This window comes from Hoplias malabaricus, chromosome 11 (genome assembly GCF_029633855.1).
Source record: "Hoplias malabaricus isolate fHopMal1 chromosome 11, fHopMal1.hap1, whole genome shotgun sequence".
Taxonomy (NCBI): Eukaryota; Metazoa; Chordata; class Actinopteri; order Characiformes; family Erythrinidae; genus Hoplias; species Hoplias malabaricus.
In genome coordinates, this window is record NC_089810.1 from 17,225,278 (window position 1) to 17,243,129 (window position 17,852).

Sequence of the window (17,852 nt, forward strand, 5' to 3'; positions counted from 1 at the left end):
CCTTATATGAGAAGGCACAGTTTTCTGCATTACCTTCATTAGTAAAACCATGATGGCTTTAACAGGACATTTTGAGCGTACATTACTAGGGGGCCATTGTGACATGCAAACAAAGCCACGTATTTCCAAGAAATTAGAAAAGGTCAGATTTATTCAGGGGCATCAAGGCATACGTCACCATTAGTGAATCGGAAATAAAATGTCAAAAGGGGAGGGAGAAGGGGGTAGAAGGGGAGAGAGAGAGAAAGAGGGAGAAAATATAAGATTTAATAGGAGAATATAAAAACTTGACTATATCACAGAAGAATCTAATGACCTCTATATGAAAGAATGAATATCATACAATATATAAACTGCATCTCTGTTCTTTACATTCTCTGACAAATGTCAATAAACTGCCCTTTCAGATAGGCATGGTAGACTTTAAAGAACACGAGGGCTTGAGAAATTGAGTTATAACTTTTGATGCATCCAGTCCAATAGCAAAAAAAAGAGTTACTTTATTTGATTGGTTGAGGGGAGTATAATACAAAAGTGAAAGTTTAAAAAAAAAAGAAAACAAAAACTTCCATTTACTCAATTCTTCTCTTCATCAGTTCATCTTAGCTATCAACTGAAGGCATCGGTTACAGTCTGAACTACTGCTAGGCTGAGCAGAAGGACCAAAAATGTGTCGCTACAACATATGAACACACTGGCAATTCTTATGTCAGTGAACATGTGTGATCAGGAGGAGCTGAAGGGGAGTCTTGAGAAACTTGCTTTGAAGAGGAACAGGAGATTCACAATGAATCAACAGTATCAGATTATCCTCAAACTCTTCATTTACTGTAAAAGCTGCCTTACAGTTACATGCATCTGCAGCTTTTGTAACAGAAAACTATAGACAAAAAAGCAATGATTTTCTATGGTTTATATCATTGTTCTAAGATTTAACTTTTGAGTATGTCCATGTGGTATCTGCTGTAAGGCCACAGTGGGCAGGTGGCATGTGGAACTACTCTTTTGGTGGTACTAGAGTAAGCTCTTTGAGACAGAAAAATGGGATCAGGTTTAGGACGTAGTCCCTGGGGTGGTGTTGACGTTCTGTGTGGCCATCTGGGGAGCGACCTCGATGATGCGGGGTTTATCGATGATACGAGCCGAGCGGTTGCCTTTCTCTACAATGCCTATGATCCATGACTGGTGGCCCTCTCCATATTTGGGAGATTTGATCTCAGCACAAAAACGAGCAGCCTGCTCTCTGGGAAGGCATATCAGCAAGCCTCCTGCAGGGAAGGTCAGACACAAAGGCATTATATGACAGTGCACAAATACCTCACTGTACTTGCTCCTTAAGCTTCCACAGGGCAATTATACCTCACTCTGCCCCAGTGGGATTAATATTCACTTTCTTTGCTCCTTGTGCACAGTGGGGCCATTAAACCTAGTTCTGCAAATTATGCCCATGTCTTCTACATTCAAATAGTACAGTAAACGCTACATTCGGCATATAATGCACTACTGAGCTGGAGAAGCTGTTATTTTATGAACTACACAGTGAATAACAGTCCTGAGTCATTTTCAATACAAACGAGTGAACCCATTGTGAATAACTTAAATATTGCTCAGCCAGGAATCACTCACCTGAAGTTTCTGGGCAGGTGCCATGCATAAGGCCAAACATGTTCCCGCAGGCTTTACTGACAGCAGCCATCTTTGCAAGGACAGGCAGGTTGTGAATGACAAAGGAGACTTCACCGCGCTGCTGGCGGGCGAGATTCTGAGCATGACCCAAAATACCAAAGCCTGTGATGTCTGTGGCTGCATGTGCATTGAACGTGTGCATCAAACCTGCCGCTGGAGATAAAGAAAATACAGAATGATGTGGATGTGTAGAATATCATGTTGCTTTATTGTTATCTGTGAGTGACACTGACTCAATACGGACCTGTTCTGTTGAGTCTGGCCATGTTTACCATAGCCTCCTGGTAGGCTAACTCCACATCCTCCTGAGTAACTACTAATTTAATCTTGTTCCATTTCTCAGGCTAAGGGGAAGAGGGAGAAAGGAAAATTATTGAACACAGTATACGCAACATAAAAATAAACATCCAAGTTTATGTGGTGTGTACTGATGCCACTAGCTGAAAGTCAATAAATATATTTTTTAACAATGCACTATATAATCTATAAAACTGTTATATTGCTTTAAAAGAAAGAAAAGACTTAATTCTGCATCATAGTAATCAGTTTGATAAATATTTCAAATTATATAATAGAAAGCACAATAACAGATTTTCTTTTCCAATAAAGAGTAAGCTTTAAATTTTTAAATAAAGCAGTTTGTTACAGAAACCCATTTAGGAAGTATGGCATCACTGTTTCCAATCAATATTTGCCAGCAACAACAGCAAAAAATATATTTTCTGAAAGTTTAGATTATGCTGGGCTACTATGCCAAAATGCATGTCTGCTGCATTTATTAGTATAAAAAATACATTTGCATTTCTCTATATGGATTTATTCACAGTTTTACATTTCAAAACTTTCTTTAGTATCAGCATCAACAGAAAAACATGCTGAAGATCCACCCAAGAATCTACAAATCATACCAGATAATTGATAGATTTTATTTTGGTGTCATAGAACAACTTTCAAATCTGACCACAGAACCTTCATAAATACAAAAAGGACAGACTCACAATGTCCAGCCACTGATGTACTGCTACCGCCACTTGAGTTCCCAGGGGTTTTGTAAGCACTAGCACATCACCTGGCACTGCATTATCTGGCCTTTAAAGACACAGAAAATCACAGTCAAAAACACAAAGAAAATGGCATTAATTAAATAATAAAATGAGAACATGCACTAGAATCCTGAGAACACTAGTGAAAATGCTACTACTGAGGTAAAAATTACTGAAGAAAATATATTTTAATATTAGTAAATTCTCCTTTTGTTTTTATGACAACGAGAACTGGCATAAAATATACAAGCCTGACATTACACAAGCTTTGCAAAATTTGCTTATTCACTGAATAGTGACCAAAATAAACATATTATTTACTTTTTTTATATATACACTTTTTAATTTTTTCTGTTGTGTGCTTCCAGGATTTAATGACAAATTTCTAAATTTTTCCCTAAAAATATAAAACACAAGACATAAGTACAATATATTGAGCAAACTTATTGTGAATGATAAAAAAAAATAATTGTAATCAACAAACATGCTTACATGATGAACTCATTTGGCTGGCACACTGTAGTGGCCACGCCCCCCATGACTATCCATGGGTTAACAACTGTCTGTCCACCAGTCACTGAGGTACCAGCCTCTTCTGAAGCATCCTTAAAGCCCTGGATAATCAGTGGCATCACCTTGTCCCGCTCCTGTACATGAATTCACACAAATACAAATAAACTTATTACAAGTCCAATGAAATCCAGGCTGATTGTTTAGAGTAAATGTGAACGTTCTTGTGCCAAACACCAGATATCTAACACTGAACAGGTTTGGCTTTGAATTTACCATAGGCAGAGCTCATTTGATTTTCACACATTCACTGGTGTATATGAAAATCTCACCTTTTCTGAAAGTTTGTTACTGACACCCAAGAGCATCAACATATTATCGCACTCTGTCACTCCCATTGCGTACAGGTCACTCAAGACATTGGCACATGCAATTCTGCCCTAGAGAGAGGAATACAGACTTCATTACTTTGTATTGTTCTGGTTATTGTGACTGTGGATCACATGTATACAATCGCAGTGTAATCTAAATCTAAAAAGATTAAATTAACTATTATTTCACAGACCACTGATCAAATCATATCCATGCACATTTGTATATAAACTCATGAGTAATTTACTGTCCTTTCAATCAGTGTGATGTGATGCTGTTGTCAAATCATATTTACCATCATGTATGGGTCATCCACAATAGGGTAGATGTAATCTGTTGTCTGGACTAGTGAAAGGCCCCCATGTCTCAGGGGGATCACACAGGTGTCCATACCAATGCCTGTAAAAGCATAAGGCACCCACAATTGCCATTACATTCAAACACCAAATATTTAACGTTTTAGTGCAAGGATCTCACTTTTGTGGCAATAATGGCAGAAGATAACGACAATTTTAATGTACTAATAAATGAGTAACATATATTCACAAACCCAGTCTGGGCATAACTGCTCCAAGGAACTGCTCATCTTCCTGATAATGGTTCTCCTGCAAAGCCTCTAGAAGTTTCTGTAGGACATCTTGAGGAACTTTGCAGCCGGTGCCTTTGAGCTCTGTGAAGCGTGTTAATCTGAAGTTCTTATCCAGGTCGTAACTCTCCGGGTTAAAAGCCTCCCGCACTGACATGGTTTATATAATCCTGGAGCCCACACCAGTCAACACACTGAGAAACAGAGAATTAATTTGGATTATGCTGCTTTACATTTTACCAAAATATGTAAAACAATAGGACTACAATTAAAAATGAGGTAAATGTTGTAGGATGCAAAAAATAATAATAATTCAAAATTCAGCACACACACATTCACAATATATGTATCCAGCACACACTGGGTTAAGTTTACTAAGAATGTACCTGCACTGCACTTGTGAGTTACAGTGTAAGTTACAGGTCTGTTTATTACAGGTTTAAACTGAAGGACAAAACACTAACAAAAAACATTTTAGTTTGTTTTTCTTGTCACTTATTTCAAAAGTCCTAAACAATGACTAGAAACATGTGTAGGATATGCCTTGTTTCCACTGTGAATCTACAGCGCTTGAGTGATGAATTCAGGTAATACGCTGAGAGCCAGGCCTCAGCAGTTCTCCCTTCAGTGCAGCGTTATCGCAGCTGTGCGGGTCAGACACTGCTCCACGACAATGGCTCGAAAAGTTATAAACGGGACGTAAATGTGCCTTTCAGCCTAGGTTTTATTCGTCTACAGCTACGCCGCCCTGTAGATTTAGCCGAAATCTTTCGTTAAAGTGAAAAAGTTAGAGTGGGCGGTGACGAGGCTCAAGTTTACTTCTGAAGTTGACTTCTTTATGGAATTTTCCATACCACCTTAAACCGTTCAGCAGTTAAGGCGCCAGACTCCAACATCTGCACCGTTTAAGGAGGACGAGAACATCTGAATATGAACTTCACTTCAGCTTGGTTAAAGTTACTGACTACAGAACATTTATTTCTGACGCGATAGAAAACATACACAGTAGCACTACAGATCACAAGAGAACGGGGAAACTAGTTAAAATACGCACATACACGAGGGGGGCGGTGACCAGGCTGGAGTTGGCTTTTATTTTAATTATCCGTTCCACCTTAAATGTTGCAGCAGTTACGCGCAACTGGGGAACTATTTAAGGTGGAGCAAAATGTTTAAAAAAGAAGCCAACTTAAGCAAAGTGCACCAGAAGTAACCCCTGCACCAATTAAGGTGGAATGGAGCAGTCACAATACGCTAATAAATACGAAAACATTAGTCATTATAAAAGTTAAGGACGGGGTTATAATAACTCATTCATTCGTTTGGGCTTGTATATTTAAGGCTCTGCTGCAGCGCATGACAGGTGACAAGAAGTTAGAGCTGGCTAATGCGAGGCTGGAGTTTGCTTATTCGACTTTTCCACTCCACCTTAAACGGTGCAGCGGTTGCATTCTGGCGCCTAGAGTAACTGCTGCACCATTTAAGGTGGAACGGAATAGTCGAATGAGAATGTGGCAAATTGGAAGCCAACTCCAGCTTTGTTTAATGCACTACCGCTACACTTGGTTGGAAATAAGCGCTGCAAAACACACAGGTTGGAGATAAGGGTGAAATGTAGTTGTATTTTGTGTGTGTAGGTCGGTTTAAGTGTTTATAAAATGTCGGCGGCGGAAAAAATTAACCCTTTCAGCGCCCAGCGCCATGAGAGCTGTGCACCAACTAGAGCCAAAAACAGCACAAAGAACAGCACTGAGCAGGTTAGGAGCTCCGTGCAGGTGCAGAGACTCGCCATGGAGCGGGTAAAGGAGCTCTCCCCACACTTAAAGCGCTGAGGTGAGGATCTATTCCCGCTACATTTCCCCTTTAAATGAGCAGCTCTGTCTCTTACCGGTTTCGCTTTAGCGGCGCCTCCCGATACAAGAGCGGGTTTGGGACCACAATGCACCGCGTCGAGGCAGGCTCCTTCTCCTCGCCTGAGTAAAAACACTGCCCAGGAGCGGCGCTTTTCAGCACGGACTACACAAGGAACAGGGCACCGGAGGAAAGGGTTACAACACAGCGACAGAAATGAGACTTTCAGCTGATAAATTGTTCTGCTGCTCGGGGGACAATGACCTTAATTTAACTTAAAATAGTGTCTATCACAGAGGGTCCTGGTGTGGCGCTGTGGCACGATTACCTCCCCTTTAAAGAAAGTCCACAGAGCGAGCGATGGAGGACGCACGCTCCTCCGTCTGACGCTGATTCCTACAGGTCCATCAAACTCACCCGTGCACACTCAGCCAAGAGCAACCTGCCACATCCCCACTCAGTCAGAAACAGTCCATGTAAACAACACTCCAACACCCAATGTCGAACCTTACTCTGAGTTTCTGTGTGTGCTTCCTAGGATTAAGTCTTACTTCTAATAAAAATAAACTTTAAAAAAGAACACAGTACAACAACAAATCCCTGACACACAGCTCCAGGGTCTTGGGGTCCTGGGTCATCTTTGCCTCAGTTTAATATCTGTCAGGACTGCGGTGTGTTCCCCGTGTCTGTGTGGGATTCACTGTTGCTGTAATTCTCTCCCCAAGTCAAGTTGCGACTTTTTCCACAGGTTTGAATGAGATAAATCTGTTCATTGATCAGAGCTGCTTTATTTTGACAGGCCACCACTACCCCCGACTATCACATCTGCTGTTACCACTATAACTTCCTGGGATAGACTGATTGTTTTTTGTTCATGGTGTCTTCTTCTTCTTCTAAATGTGCACTTAAAAAAGATATAGCTCCCCGTTTTTTTAACTTTAGATTTTCCTAATATTTTTTTAAATTAAAATTAGTTTTTTTCTAAAACTGATATATAGTTCACTACATGTTTTTTTTATATTAAATATATTTATATATGGGTGGCATGGTGCCGCAGCAGGTAGTGTCACTGTCACACAACTCCAGGGACCTGGAGGTCGTGGGTTCAAGTCCTGCTCCAGGTGACTGTCTGTGAGGAGTTTGGTGTGTTCTCCCTGTGTCCGTGTGGGTTTCCTCCGGGTGCTCCGGTTTCCTGCCACAGTCCAAAAACACACGTTGGTAGGTGGATTGGTGACTCAAAAGTGTCCATAGGTGTGAGTGTGTGTTGCCTTTTAGGGACTGGTGCCCCCTCCAGGGTGTGTGGCTATTCTCCAGACCCACCGCAGCCCTGAACTGGAAATGCAGTTACAGATATTGAATGAATGAATATTTATATGTTTACCCTATGAGCTGAAAAGTACCCTAAACTATGAGCACTCAAATAGCTTTTGATGTATTTTGATGTATTACTGACATTGGTTATCTTGGTTAAAAGCAAAACACATTTATAATAAAACACACAGTTTAGGCTCAGAGGTTTCTTCTTTTAGTTTAAACAATCAACATAGACAGTCTGCATAAAGTACAATAGTCAAGAATTATAAGCCAGTGAGGTAAAAATCCATGTGAGTAAGACGTGGGACTTAATTCATTCATTTGGGCACATTACACATATCCTCTTATGCTGAGAGAAATTTAGCACATATTAAAATTAGCTTATACAGTTACAGTACTAATACATTGATTACTATGCAAAGAGAATAACATGAAGTACTGCAGATGTGGAAAATAATGCTATATATTATGTTAAACTTTGGAATAAATGTTCATTAGAATGCTCTGTGGAGAGGACCTTCTTTGTATGGCAAAATGAGTCAAAGGCACACAATCATATTTTTCCCACATTGGAGATCCACTTTGTCTTATGAAGCACTTGGATGAGGTTAAGTAATTACAAACACGTTATATATTTAGATATCAAACAACAATAATCCATTTCATTCACACATGTCTTGAACCACCAAATGTAACAGAAAGCTTATGTAACAAAACATAAAAATACTTTTTTTTTCCAATTGTTTTCAACAGTGTATTCAGAGCAGTCAGAGAGTTAGGGAGGTTTCTGTTGTTCATTCAGTCCTTGTTGACCATTTTCTTCCATCTGAATTGTCCAGCCCTTACAGGAAGTTAAAATCCAAACTGATCTAAGTTCATGAGAACAGGACTTAAGAATTCTTCTGAAGCAGAAGGGGGAATTCTTAACTATTTTCTTTAGCTTGACTCACTTCTTGCACAACACCATCACCTTAAAAAAGATAGTGAACCAATTTTAATATTCATGCTGGTTTTACAGGAAATGAAATACTTTGTTGTGCATATGATATGCGTTACCATTTAAGCTCATCCCACTGTTCCCATTCTCACAAGTTAGTTGTGAATCTTCTGACACAAAAATAATAGAAAACTAAATGACTGAGGATAATACGGTACATTTTAATAGTTTTAAAATTAGATTTAAAATTATTGTACATTTAGTGTCATATAACAGATGAATAGATGACATATTGTAAGGATGAAATAAAATAAAAATTTTTTGTATTGTTTAAATGAATGTGTGCTTTAGTACCTGTTTTATCTGTATGTGCCCTGTTGAGAACATCATCACAGTCTGTAGTTGTCTCTGCTGTACAAAAACACACATACGACAACAGTTAGATATTAAATATAATAAACAGTCACTAGTCATTTTTTAAACATTGTACCCAAATGGCCAGAAATATTTTCAACAACATGACTACACTTCCACTTACCTCTTTTTAAGCGTCGCCGAGCCAGTTTGATCTGGTCTTGAAGAATCTGGACCCAGTCTCGTGGACCAGGAAGCTTCTCAATTCTATTAGCAGTGCAGTATTTTTCTGTGAACACTGTACAAACATTTAAGCTGGATTGCAAACATTGCTGGATTCAAGCAAGTTTTAGAAGTTGGCACCTAGAGCTGCTCTATAAACAAGCTGCTGTGCTGGCTGATGCTCACTTACCTTTAATAGCTCCCACAATATTCTGGTCCAGTCCTTTTCTATGGTCATTCAGGCCCCTCTTCCTCTTGCCGTTGGGCAGGGAGTTAGCCAGCGTAGCATCATCGAAGAAAGCACACACCAGCTTCCTGAAGAGCAGACTGCCTGAGCGTGTGTAGTTCAGCAGGATGGAGTCCAACTGTGCCTTAGGGATGAATACTTCATAATCCTCTGCCAACTGCACCTCCGGCTGAAAGAGACAGATGACTGAGATATTAATAAACTTTATTTATACTCAAACTAAGGCACATACACACAGACATGTCCCACTAAAAATATAGAAGTATGTCATAGTCCTCACACTTTAACCTCTGAAAGAGAGAAACAGAGGGACAGAAAGTCAAGAAACAGTACAAGCACCGGCACTTATTCCTGTTGTTCATCATGCACTACTGAGCCTAAGTCAGAGACCACCCTTCATTCACTTAATGTAATTAAAATTGTCATTGTGTACAAGTAAAAGTAGGCAGAAAGAATGTATTTAAAAAAAAATACACAAAAGTCTGCACTCTTTATTCTATTTTGCACACAGTTGTCACTTATACTTCCATCCCAACTCCCAAAAGAACAACTTAAAGCCAAAACAAGAATTCAAATAAAATATTCAAAGATAAAGAAAACAGGACACTTAACAACCATACAAGACTATTTAAAACCAACACATTTTCCATGAGAAGGCAGATTGCGTTGTAAAAAATCAGAAAAGTTGAGTAGCTTTCATAAACCATAACTTTAAAAAAAAACAGTTAAATTTACGTTTTCCGCATTTTATTACTCTGTTCTTGCTCCGTAGGTGGGTAATATTGACTTATTTTTGCTGGTACGGATTACTCAAGCTGGAATGTCTTCAAATTTGAGAGACAGCTAATTGCATTATCATAAGTGCTACAAAACAAAACAACTCAAGTTTCAAAAGAGTGTCTGTGGTAATTTAAACAGCGAACAAAATTTACAGACATCTTCAGCCACGTACAAACAACAGTTGCTTTTTCCCCTCATACAGTTCCACCTTAAAAGACCCAGAGCTTCTGAACATAAACAAATCAGAGAACTGTGTTTCCCCACAATCATGACAGTGCACTTAAACTACAAAGTTGTGAATCACTATTTACTTTAAAATATATATATGAATTTAGTTATAGTAATATGATAATTACCTTAGAACTACATTTTTTTATTTTATTACATTTTTCTTATTTGGGGAGGTCAGGTTAAGTACTAGAATACCTGTCATAAGGACTGCTGTACTTGTCTACAACTGATTTCAAATTTGTTTGTGGTGATTAGTTTGCGCTGTTTATTGCTATTTTTTTGCTCGTTTATTGCTCCCATCCGAAGTCAATTATCAATTCTTTCTCTCTCTTTAGTAATCATTTTGGAAAAGAGGTTTTGACCCACAATACATGATGGCATGATATACTCAACCACACACACTTCTGTACCTCTGCGCAGTTGAGTCCCCTGTTCAGAGTGTAGTGAACTGATGGTGTGGGATTAGTGATGGTTGTAGAAGGTGTGATAGCAGGAGAAGACAGGATCCTTTCACTCAAAGGTCTTTCTTTTTCACAAATCTCTTCAAGTGATTCAGCCACATAGGAAGAGTTTGAGGGCGTGTCAGTTTTTCTGGGTGGATTTAAAGCTGTCAGTCTGTGGATTGCCCTCCTCTTACGTGACCTTTTCCTGGGAAGGGAGGAATAAGTCGAGCAGGAATTTCCCACAGCACACTGTTTCTCCTGGGCCCCTGAGTGGGAGAAAACATACGGACCACAGTCGTTTCATTTGTGAATGTACACCGCTAATTTATGCAAGTGATATTAACAATGAATAAATAAATATAAATGTTCATATAGAATAAGTGGCACAACATGTGTTACAACATTCAAAAGTTTACATTCAAAAGGAATGTTTTCAATAATTACATTTTGGGGACACCAATATATCATTTAATGATAAATATGTCCTAAAATTACAATCCTCCAAAGGATGGAAAGCACTGCTGAATGTGCATACCATCAGCATATTGACTGAGAAACTATCCTGCTTCAATGATGGACACAGCCTCATTGGCTCTGTAGTACTTCGGAAAATAATTGTCACTTAACACAATCTGGCACTTCACCAAGAAATACAACCTGAAACAGTATTATGCAAAGAGAAATTAAATATTAATTTTTATATGTATATAGTCATCTGAAATGGACAGAAAGACAGTAAAAGTGTAATCTGTTTCCAGATGAGTCCAAGTTTTAGCCAGTTTTTAGGAAATATAGAAGATGAATTCTATTTGCCAAAGACGAAAAAGAACATCCAAAATGTTACCAAACAAATGTGCAAAAAAAAAAATGCATTTTTTTGATGGCAAGGGGGTGAATCAGTTTCCATGGAATGGGTGATCTATGTTTATGTAAATGCAGAGGTTATATTGGCATTTTGGAGAGACAAATGCTACATTTTTCCCAGGAATTATATATTTAATTCAGCAGGGCAATGTCAGGCCTCATTCTGCACAGCATTTTACTACAGTGAGGCTTCATAGACATAGAGTACATGTACTTGACACGCCTGTCTGCAATTAGAGCTCCCTTCTACTGAAAATGTACATCATGAAGAGGAGAATCCCACAATTGTGACCAAAGAATGTTGAGCAGCTTAAGTCTTGTATATAGCAGTAGTGTTTCTGGCATCAATTTCTGTATTTGTTTATATTAAACACACAGAATTCTTTGTCATTGAAAGCACAGAAAATAATTCTCCCTAAGTTTTTATTGTATTTTTTGAAAGTGTCCCAATTTTTCTGATAATGGGGTTTGTGTATATTTATATTATTTTATTCATGAATTATTTACCTGAGATTTGATTGTCACATTTTTAATACAATTCATTCTGTTCTTGTTGGTAAAACTACAGTCTTGCTTTACATGTTGTACTATTTTTTATTCAGTTATTCTTTATCCTTCAAGCAATGCTGAGCTGTCCAATGAAACTGCATTGTTAGTAAAAAGAAACTAGTGCTGGTTTCACATGTAAATACTAGTGGAACTGGCGAGGACTAAAACTGGTGGGAAAATGTTGGATTTGTTTCACTGGCAAAATCATGCAGTTGTCAGTAATGTTTGTAACTCATGGTTTGCTTTCATTATTTTGGTTTGTGACATTTAATAAGGCATTGTATCTTGTGCTCAAATGTGTATACAGTCCTGCTGTGTGTTTGTGGGACACAGGGTCAGTTTGTACCTCGTTGAGTCTGCATCAGTTTTCTCATTGTGCGTAACTCCACCAGAATGGCCTGCAAAGTGCTCTTACAGTTACACATGCAGCAGCTGGACTCATTTGGTGTGGTTGTAGGGAGAAAGGACTGAGCCAAGTCTGAAACAGAACAGAGAAACATTATCAACCACACACTACTGAAGAGGTCATAGTCTTGTTCTACAGACAAATGTTTGTTTTTGTGTGTGATGTATGAGAAATAGCAAAGAGATTGCATGTTTCAGGGCTTTCCTCTAAAGTCCTGGCAAATCATATTAATTCACATATATAGTTGCTGTTCAGTTAAAATGACTCTACAAGACTTTACAGGAAAAGTATAAAACTTGCCTAACTTTCAATGGAAGTCAATGAATAAAGATTATATTCCAAGTAATTTTGGAGCATTTCTATTGGTTCATTCATCATGAAATATTGGCACAATGTGAAGGACAGCTGCTATGTCCAAAAAAATGTATTAGACTAAAAATCTACAAAAATGGAAAAATGGAGATATATGTGGTTAATCGGACAGTGACAATATATAAAACAAGCAGAGTTATAGTTAATTAGAACAGAATTCACTGACATACATCATGCCTAAAGAAACAATCATGAAAAAGATTTTGTTTACTCTTTGTTTAAAAAAATGCTTACTCTGATGAAGTCAACAGAGACTGGAAAATTACTACAAGATGAATTACTTTATATATATTTAAACTATTACTAATTATTAAAAAGAAATTGAAGGATAAACCCTTACAAATAATATAAAAAAAAAACCAAACCAAGTCAGTCGTGTTCCCATTCCAGTCCACTGACACTCACTTCTGTTTTTGGAGTTGCCGAGCATCTTCTGAGTTCTGGAGCGGGTGTCATACTGATTGTGAGAGATGGATGGAGCTGAGGTCCAGCAGTGCTGGGTCTCTTCAGGGTCTTGATTCTGAGGTACAGCCCAGCTCAGGGCCTCCTCCTGGGGTTCCTCTTTTATCGCTCCCCCCTCTTTGTCAACTCGCTGAAATGCTCGCCCTGCCTTGTCATTCAGCAGCCGCATCATACCTGTGATCTGCCTCTTAATTTCCATGCCTTCGTCTCCTAGCCAAGCTGAAACATACAGGAGTAACACTGCAGAGACCTGCTGAATTCTATAGAATAAGAACTCAAGCAGACAACAAAGCAGATAACAAAAAACATCCTGAGTAAGGGTAAACAAATCAGTAACCTATAAAACTACAGTGGAACATTTACTTCATCCACCATCTACCAGCACCTGAAGTGAACGTTGTTAGATATAAATCTTCTTTTCCAGGAAGTCTGTTTTGAGTTACAGGAATGCAATGTGGTTGTGGTCACCAAAAGATTAAAACAAAACCAAACCCAAGAAAATACATTTTAAAACTAATTAAAAATGTAATGTAAATTACATGTGAATGACTGAAGTATTACAAAGTAAATAGTAGATTTATTTTTGTTTACACATATACTAGAGAAGCAACAAGAAGAATGATTAAGAAATTCTTAAAATACAAATTAATCAAAATGTACTTTGCTACAAGCAAATTCATTCATTCATAAATATTAATACAATTTAACATCGGTACCTTCATTTTCAGAGATGTCCAGTTGTTCACTGTCTGTATCATTGTGCTCTGCACTATCAAATTCAGGCTCATATTCTGTTAGTGGAAAGAAATTCTTATTTAAGAAACATCATTCAGTAAAAGGGTGCTTGCTACGGCAGCACATACTAACATACTAAAATTGGATCGATCGATTCAGTAAAAGGTTATAGTAAAAGCTTAAAGGAATGTTTAGTTGGCATACAGTCTGAGAATGAAAACCTGTAAAAACTAAACACTTTGGATGTTTTCTAACAGGCTTACAAACACTAAAAATCTGGTTTCTAAACTCCAGTCCTGGAGGCTTTACATTAACTCATCACTGACTGCCTTGATGTCACCAATTCAGTTTTCATCAACATTAAAACCACCTCCTTGTTTCTGCACTCCTTGTCCATTTTATCAGCTCAACAGGCCATACAGGTGCATTACAAACTGCAGGACATATGTTGCTGTAAATACATTGTTTGCCTCATTTTACCCTGTTCTTTCAAGGTCTGGTCCCCCACAAGATCCCCACAGAGCAAGAATTACATGGGTGGTGGATTATTCACAGCACAGCAGTGACGCTGACGTGGTGTTGGGGTGTTTGTGTGAATCAGACTGATACAAGGGGAGTTTTTAACCCCCTTAGTGTCACAGCTGGACTGAGATTTGTTCTCCAACCAAAAACATCCCGCCAACAGTGTCCTGTGATCATTGATGAAGGAAAATGGCCAGCACAGTTGGCACATTGTTTAAAACTCCAGTAGCACTGATGTGACTGATAAGCTTGTACTAGCTCTACACCCACTAACATGTTGGCACTAATGTTTCTTCTCTTAGCAGTGATTTGAAGAAGGTGAATGAAGAAGATTGTCCGCAGACACGTTTTAAGTTGTAAACCATTTTTTTTTATTACAAGAAGAACAGTGTCTTACAGGCTCTTATGGAGTACGGAGAGAATGTCAGACAATTCCCGTCATCTCTTCTCTCTCTCTCGATCAGCTCACAGCTATTATATAAGGTTAATTTTCATCCAAATAAGGTAAGGCTTATGGCCCTTAATTACATTATCTCATGCTCTGAGACTGAGAGAGGAAGAAAGAGGAAGATCCTTTTCCTGGGAGTTCTTGACCATTGGACCAATTAACCCTTAACTTATTTATTTCATCCCCCATGGAGACAGAGGTCATATGGAGTCTCAAACATTCAGAAACATATGCATATATGGACAATACAATATACTTCACCACCACTAACAATAAATATTATTTATTTACAGATCCAGTTTGTTTTAATGTTCTTCTTTAAATTTACAGAATTCGACTTATTCCATTATTGTTTTAAAAAACAAATATGATAGGGGGGTGTCATGGTGGTGCAGCAGGTAGTGTTGCAGTCACACAGCTCCAGGGACCAGGAAGTTGTGGGTTCAAGTCCCGCTCCGGGTGACTGTGAGGAGTTTGGTGTGTTCTCCCCATGTGTGCGTGGGTTTCCTCCGGCTGGTCGGGTTTCCTTTTTATTTTAAGTTATTGTACCTTATAACACCTTCCATGTATCCAGCCCCCACACTGGGTTGGTTTTATGCTCCGGATCAAACATGCATTCATAAGCATGTAATAAATTAACTTTATGTGATTTAGCTTTTGTAAGAATAAAACTCAACAGACATGTGGTTCTTATCCCCACTTGTGAACAGATGTTCTCTTTCTAAAGGGGACCCTTGTCAAATTGTTGGGGGGGGGGAATTAGGAAAATTTGAGTGCCTAGCACTGTTCATTTGCTGGATTTATCACACTGGGCAAAAACATAAAATGACAAAAAGTACCATAAATATTTACAGGAACCATTTTCAAAAATTCTCTTTATTTATGTCACATACGGACTTCGGCGGTGACTGCAAAGGCTGGGTTGGCAAATATTTATTATTCAACATTGTACTGTATACGTTTTAGGACTAGCGCATTAACACTGAAAACACATTTGAATCCGTTAAATTGTTCCCGTGATTCATTAAAAAGAATCGATTCCAATACACGATTCGTTCACTCCGTGCGCACCTGTAGGCAGCCGAGAGCTCAACGGGTACATTAAAACGGCACGTTTCGGATAGTCACATATTCATTCTCTCTCTCTCTCTCTCTCTCTCTCTCTCTCTCTATCTATCTATCTCTCTATCTATCTATCTCTCTCTCTCTCTCTCTCTCTCTCTCTCTCTCTATCTCTCTCTCTCTCTCTCTCTCTCTCTCTGTGTGTGTGTGTGTGTGTGTGTGTGTGTGGGTGGGTGTATAGATATAAGGATGCAATTCCTACCCTCGTGTGGGTTGGGAACTAGGCGCTTCGACTGACTGTGACGTAAACGGGACGACGGGGACGCGACGTGAGCTCGGGAGCGCGCAGCAGACGGCTGCACTTCAGATGTGTTTTATTCTGAATGGGGGGCATACAGCATGCAGTGTGTGTGTGTGTGTGTGTGTGTGTGTGTGTGTGTGCGCGCGCTCTCTCTCGCTCTCTGTCTGTCTCTCTCTCCCATTGTCTGCTTGTTGCTGACTGACAGACTGAGACCGTGCTGGATTAATACTATCTGAGGTTAAATATATAACACGTCTTACCTTGTTCACTGATCAGTTTAAAGCTCTGGGATTTCCTGCTCCGTCTCCTCTCTCGAAACTCCATATTTTTGGTCGGAGAGCGAGCAGATTGCTGGAGTCGCCCTGCTCAGCCCTGCAGGGACCACCGCGGTCCAGCTCTTTAATCAGTAAAAACTCATAATGGTTTCAGTCCTCCAGCAGCAACAAAAGCCTTGTCTTTATCTGCTCCGGTCTGGCCACAGCTCCGGGACCCGGAGCCCGTTAAAAGCGCGTCTGAGCTCGGGGCATCGCGGACGACGCGCTGGCGTCCATTCAGGGCCGCTCGTTTGTGATGTAAATAAATAAATCAGTTAATTCTTTAAAAAAAATTCGTCACATCTAGTCCTTTGCGCCACCTGATGGTAGCTAATATTTTGTCGGGCTCAAATGGTGGACAGAAGCTCAGAAGGCAGCGAGTGTCACTTCATTCGTTAATGAGAGCAACTTGCTCTTCTCTTGTTCATTTAAACTCTCACATATAAATTACTAAAACATATATGACTTACAACTCTAAACCACAGTAAAGCCGAACAACACTTACAGTGTCGGGGGCAAAGGTACAGAGGACGGGTGTAAATGTACAGAGCAAGCGCCGCTCTAATATTTTGACATACTGTGAAGAATAGTTTGTCTGTGAAGAGACAGTGAGACCCCTTTTGTAACCAGAAAATAACACTGTAACTCGACAACTACACTCTCTTATATGGAAGAGGTTTCCAGCTGCGTTGTTCTTGGTCATCGTTTAAATCACATAAACAACCATGAAACCACCAGTCAGTCTGTTTTTAACTTAGTTTACTTTGTACCATGTGCTGTTTTACTGTATCGCATGAAATTACACATTGAACCACTAGAGGGCACACTGTGCTGTGTGCCATCACAATTACCTATATATATATATATGAATTAATGAAGGAATAATAGATAAAATAGCACTTCTGAAAACTTTTCAAGCTTTATTCTTTTTCTGTATTAAAAAAAGAAAGAAAAAAAAACTAAAAAAAAAAAAAAAGCTGCAAGACTCTCAGTTCTTACCAGGAATATGTCTAAACTTGAATGACACATCAACACATCTTTTCCCCGTTTTGTGTAGGTTACATATTTATACATATTTATTTAATGTGCAATATTGAGTCTTAGTTTAGGGTGACCAGATCTGAGATGGTGAAAAAGAGGACACGGCTCCGGTCCGGGGTGGGGGACTAGTTTGTGAACGAAATGCTTTTTGAAGTTCTATGTAAGCTCTAGAAAAACAAAATCCTGGGCGTTTGTGAAAT

The 17,852-nt window shown here is 39.0% G+C and overlaps 2 protein-coding genes across 10 annotated transcripts; both read right to left on the reverse strand.

Annotated features, from left to right (window-relative positions):
* Positions 1–148: 148 nt before the first annotated feature.
* sephs1 (selenophosphate synthetase 1) lies at positions 149–6,482 on the reverse strand. Of its 9 annotated transcripts, none has more exons than XM_066684724.1 (10): positions 6,466–6,482; positions 6,086–6,213; positions 4,162–4,391; positions 3,907–4,010; positions 3,572–3,679; positions 3,222–3,376; positions 2,685–2,775; positions 1,931–2,030; positions 1,627–1,839; positions 149–1,268 (listed from the first exon to the last, which is right to left on the reverse strand). In XM_066684724.1, exons 3-10 carry the CDS (start codon positions 4,352–4,354, stop codon positions 1,054–1,056), a joined length of 1,179 nt encoding a protein of 392 aa, XP_066540821.1. In that variant the 5' UTR covers positions 4,355–4,391; positions 6,086–6,213; positions 6,466–6,482; the 3' UTR covers positions 149–1,053. The 9 variants fall into 9 exon arrangements, with proteins under 9 accessions (XP_066540821.1, XP_066540820.1, XP_066540819.1 ...); XM_066684723.1 differs by lacking the exon at positions 6,466–6,482 and adding an exon at positions 6,313–6,329; XM_066684722.1 differs by having other exon boundaries at positions 6,086–6,471.
* Positions 6,483–7,559: 1,077 nt separating this feature from the next.
* bend7 (BEN domain containing 7) lies at positions 7,560–16,675 on the reverse strand. Its single transcript, XM_066685672.1, has 10 exons — positions 16,558–16,675; positions 13,946–14,020; positions 13,173–13,448; positions 12,336–12,467; positions 10,544–10,842; positions 9,066–9,291; positions 8,838–8,951; positions 8,654–8,710; positions 8,419–8,469; positions 7,560–8,332 (listed from the first exon to the last, which is right to left on the reverse strand). Exons 1-10 carry the CDS (start codon positions 16,619–16,621, stop codon positions 8,286–8,288), a joined length of 1,341 nt encoding a protein of 446 aa, XP_066541769.1. The 5' UTR covers positions 16,622–16,675; the 3' UTR covers positions 7,560–8,285.
* Between the last annotated feature and the right edge of the window lie 1,177 nt (positions 16,676–17,852).

What these genes read in the sequence shown, in the direction of transcription:
- sephs1 (XM_066684724.1), bottom strand. Translation starts at nt 4,354, where the DNA reads ATGTCAGTGCGGGAGGCTTTTAACCCGGAGAGTTACGACCTGGATAAG. An exon ending in AGCAGTTATGCCCAGACTGG is followed by an intron (nt 4,011 to 4,161) that starts GTTTGTGAATAT and finishes ATGCTTTTACAG; the next exon opens with GCATTGGTATGGACACCTGT. An exon ending in TACATCAGTGGCTGGACATT is followed by an intron (nt 2,031 to 2,684) that starts GTGAGTCTGTCC and finishes TCTTCCCCTTAG; the next exon opens with CCTGAGAAATGGAACAAGAT.
- bend7 (XM_066685672.1), bottom strand. Translation starts at nt 16,621, where the DNA reads ATGGAGTTTCGAGAGAGGAGACGGAGCAGGAAATCCCAGAGCTTTAAA. An exon ending in TAAACTGATCAGTGAACAAG is followed by an intron (nt 14,021 to 16,557) that starts GTAAGACGTGTT and finishes TTCCACTAACAG; the next exon opens with AATATGAGCCTGAATTTGAT. An exon ending in GGACATCTCTGAAAATGAAG is followed by an intron (nt 13,449 to 13,945) that starts GTACCGATGTTA and finishes TGTATGTTTCAG; the next exon opens with CTTGGCTAGGAGACGAAGGC.